This window comes from Dacryopinax primogenitus (genome assembly GCF_000292625.1).
Source record: "Dacryopinax primogenitus strain DJM-731 SS1 chromosome Unknown DACRYscaffold_13, whole genome shotgun sequence".
NCBI classification, from domain to species: domain Eukaryota; kingdom Fungi; phylum Basidiomycota; class Dacrymycetes; order Dacrymycetales; family Dacrymycetaceae; genus Dacryopinax; species Dacryopinax primogenitus.
Window position 1 is genome coordinate 319,264 of NW_024467210.1, and position 1,424 is coordinate 320,687.

The 1,424-nt window shown below is 51.4% G+C and overlaps 1 protein-coding gene across 1 annotated transcript; it reads right to left on the bottom strand.

Annotated features, from left to right (window-relative positions):
- Positions 1-882: 882 nt before the first annotated feature.
- On the bottom strand, positions 883-1,422 carry DACRYDRAFT_23216 (uncharacterized protein). Its single transcript, XM_040773158.1, has 2 exons — positions 1,060-1,422; positions 883-1,005 (listed from the first exon to the last, which is right to left on the bottom strand). Exon 1 carries the CDS (start codon positions 1,378-1,380, stop codon positions 1,141-1,143), a length of 240 nt encoding a protein of 79 aa, XP_040627145.1. The 5' UTR covers positions 1,381-1,422; the 3' UTR covers positions 883-1,005; positions 1,060-1,140.
- Positions 1,423-1,424: the final 2 nt, after the last annotated feature.

Below are 1,424 nucleotides of genomic sequence, written 5' to 3' on the forward strand. Positions count from 1 at the left end.
AGCTTCAGAAGGGCAAATGCCTTCCTAACGCCGCTCCGAAGGGGTCATTGAAGGAAAATTGAGCCCGGAGAGCCATTCTGGCGACTTTGCTTCCGAATTGGGGTCATCGGGGGTATTGCCTCCGCTGCACAGCCATGAATTGGACCCCAAATTAGAGAGGAAAAATAGGGATACTGGATGACATCCCGTAGGATCTGCGTGCCCCACGCAGATACGCAAAATGCGGCATTTGCTCATGCCGTGCTTCTGGAAGCCTCACGCAGATGTGCTCAGGGTTCACGCAGATCGGTTTTCTGCGTGAGGGGGTCGACCCCCTCACGCAGAAATTTTCGTGCACGTAGACCTTCACGGAGGCACTTCTGTTTCTTCCCTCATTCATTCTGTCAGGCGACTGAACCCTGTGGCTGAGCAAAAACGGGGCTGTGCAAATCACCTGATCACGGTGCACATGCCCTGTGATCCAGATACATCACGTGCTGTCTCGGCATATCACGTGCAGTCCGGCATATCACGTTTTTCTATGCCTATCACATGCACCCTCTGCACAGAATCTACGTATCTGCGTGCTGGTTTTTGGTCCTACGGGAATGGGGTGTCGACACAGATCTGATTCCGGCTCCTCGGATTTGCTTCCATTCTATGTATCTGCGTATCTGCGTCCTACAGGATGTCATCCACTGTATGATTACAAGAAGGCAACTGAAGATTTCTCCCTCTGTCGTGCAGATTCGCAATCTGAAAAGTGGAGAGCGGAGCGATCGACTCTCTCATTAGAACACGCATCTCCTTCGCACGTCTCTCAGAGCCTCTGATGTGGCAAGGGAGTTACGAGAGTGAGGGGAATGGAGATTCTAATGGATAGCCGTAATTCTAACCCCCAGAAAAGGTTAACAACTGAGTACTACAAGTCGGTTGGAAGTGGAATGTTGGCAGCTACTTGGTGATGTATCTCCCCCGTATCTCGGACTTTTCCTTGCCAAATATCCAGTGTGAGGATGCTTAGTGGTAAGTCTGATGTGTCCAGTGGAAATGTACCCGCCTCATACAGTCGGAGGAAAGTCGGCAGGTGTCTCATACTCTTCGATGCCTTCAAATGGAGAGTGTCCTGTCAGGATCCAATACAGAAGACTACCAAGACAATTAGATGTCCACCTGCATGAACTCGTTTCGATCCAACACCGGGTCGCGAAAGTCCTTGATGGACAATTGACGACTGACAGAGGCTATTCCGGGTAGTTGCCAGGAAAGGATGCATATTCGAAGTCTCAAAGCTTGATTCTCAAATCGCAATCGACGAGTATATTGCCGAGGTGGAGATCTGCGTGGATGACGTCCCAGGCGTGCATCGAGCGCATGGCCCACGCCGCCTGTGCACACCATGAGATCCGCTGAGCAGTCGTAATCGCCTGCCTCTTCACCGCTGT

Coding starts and splice junctions, on each gene's coding strand:
- DACRYDRAFT_23216 (XM_040773158.1), bottom strand. CDS start 1,380: ATGGTGTGCACAGGCGGCGTGGGCCATGCGCTCGATGCACGCCTGGGA.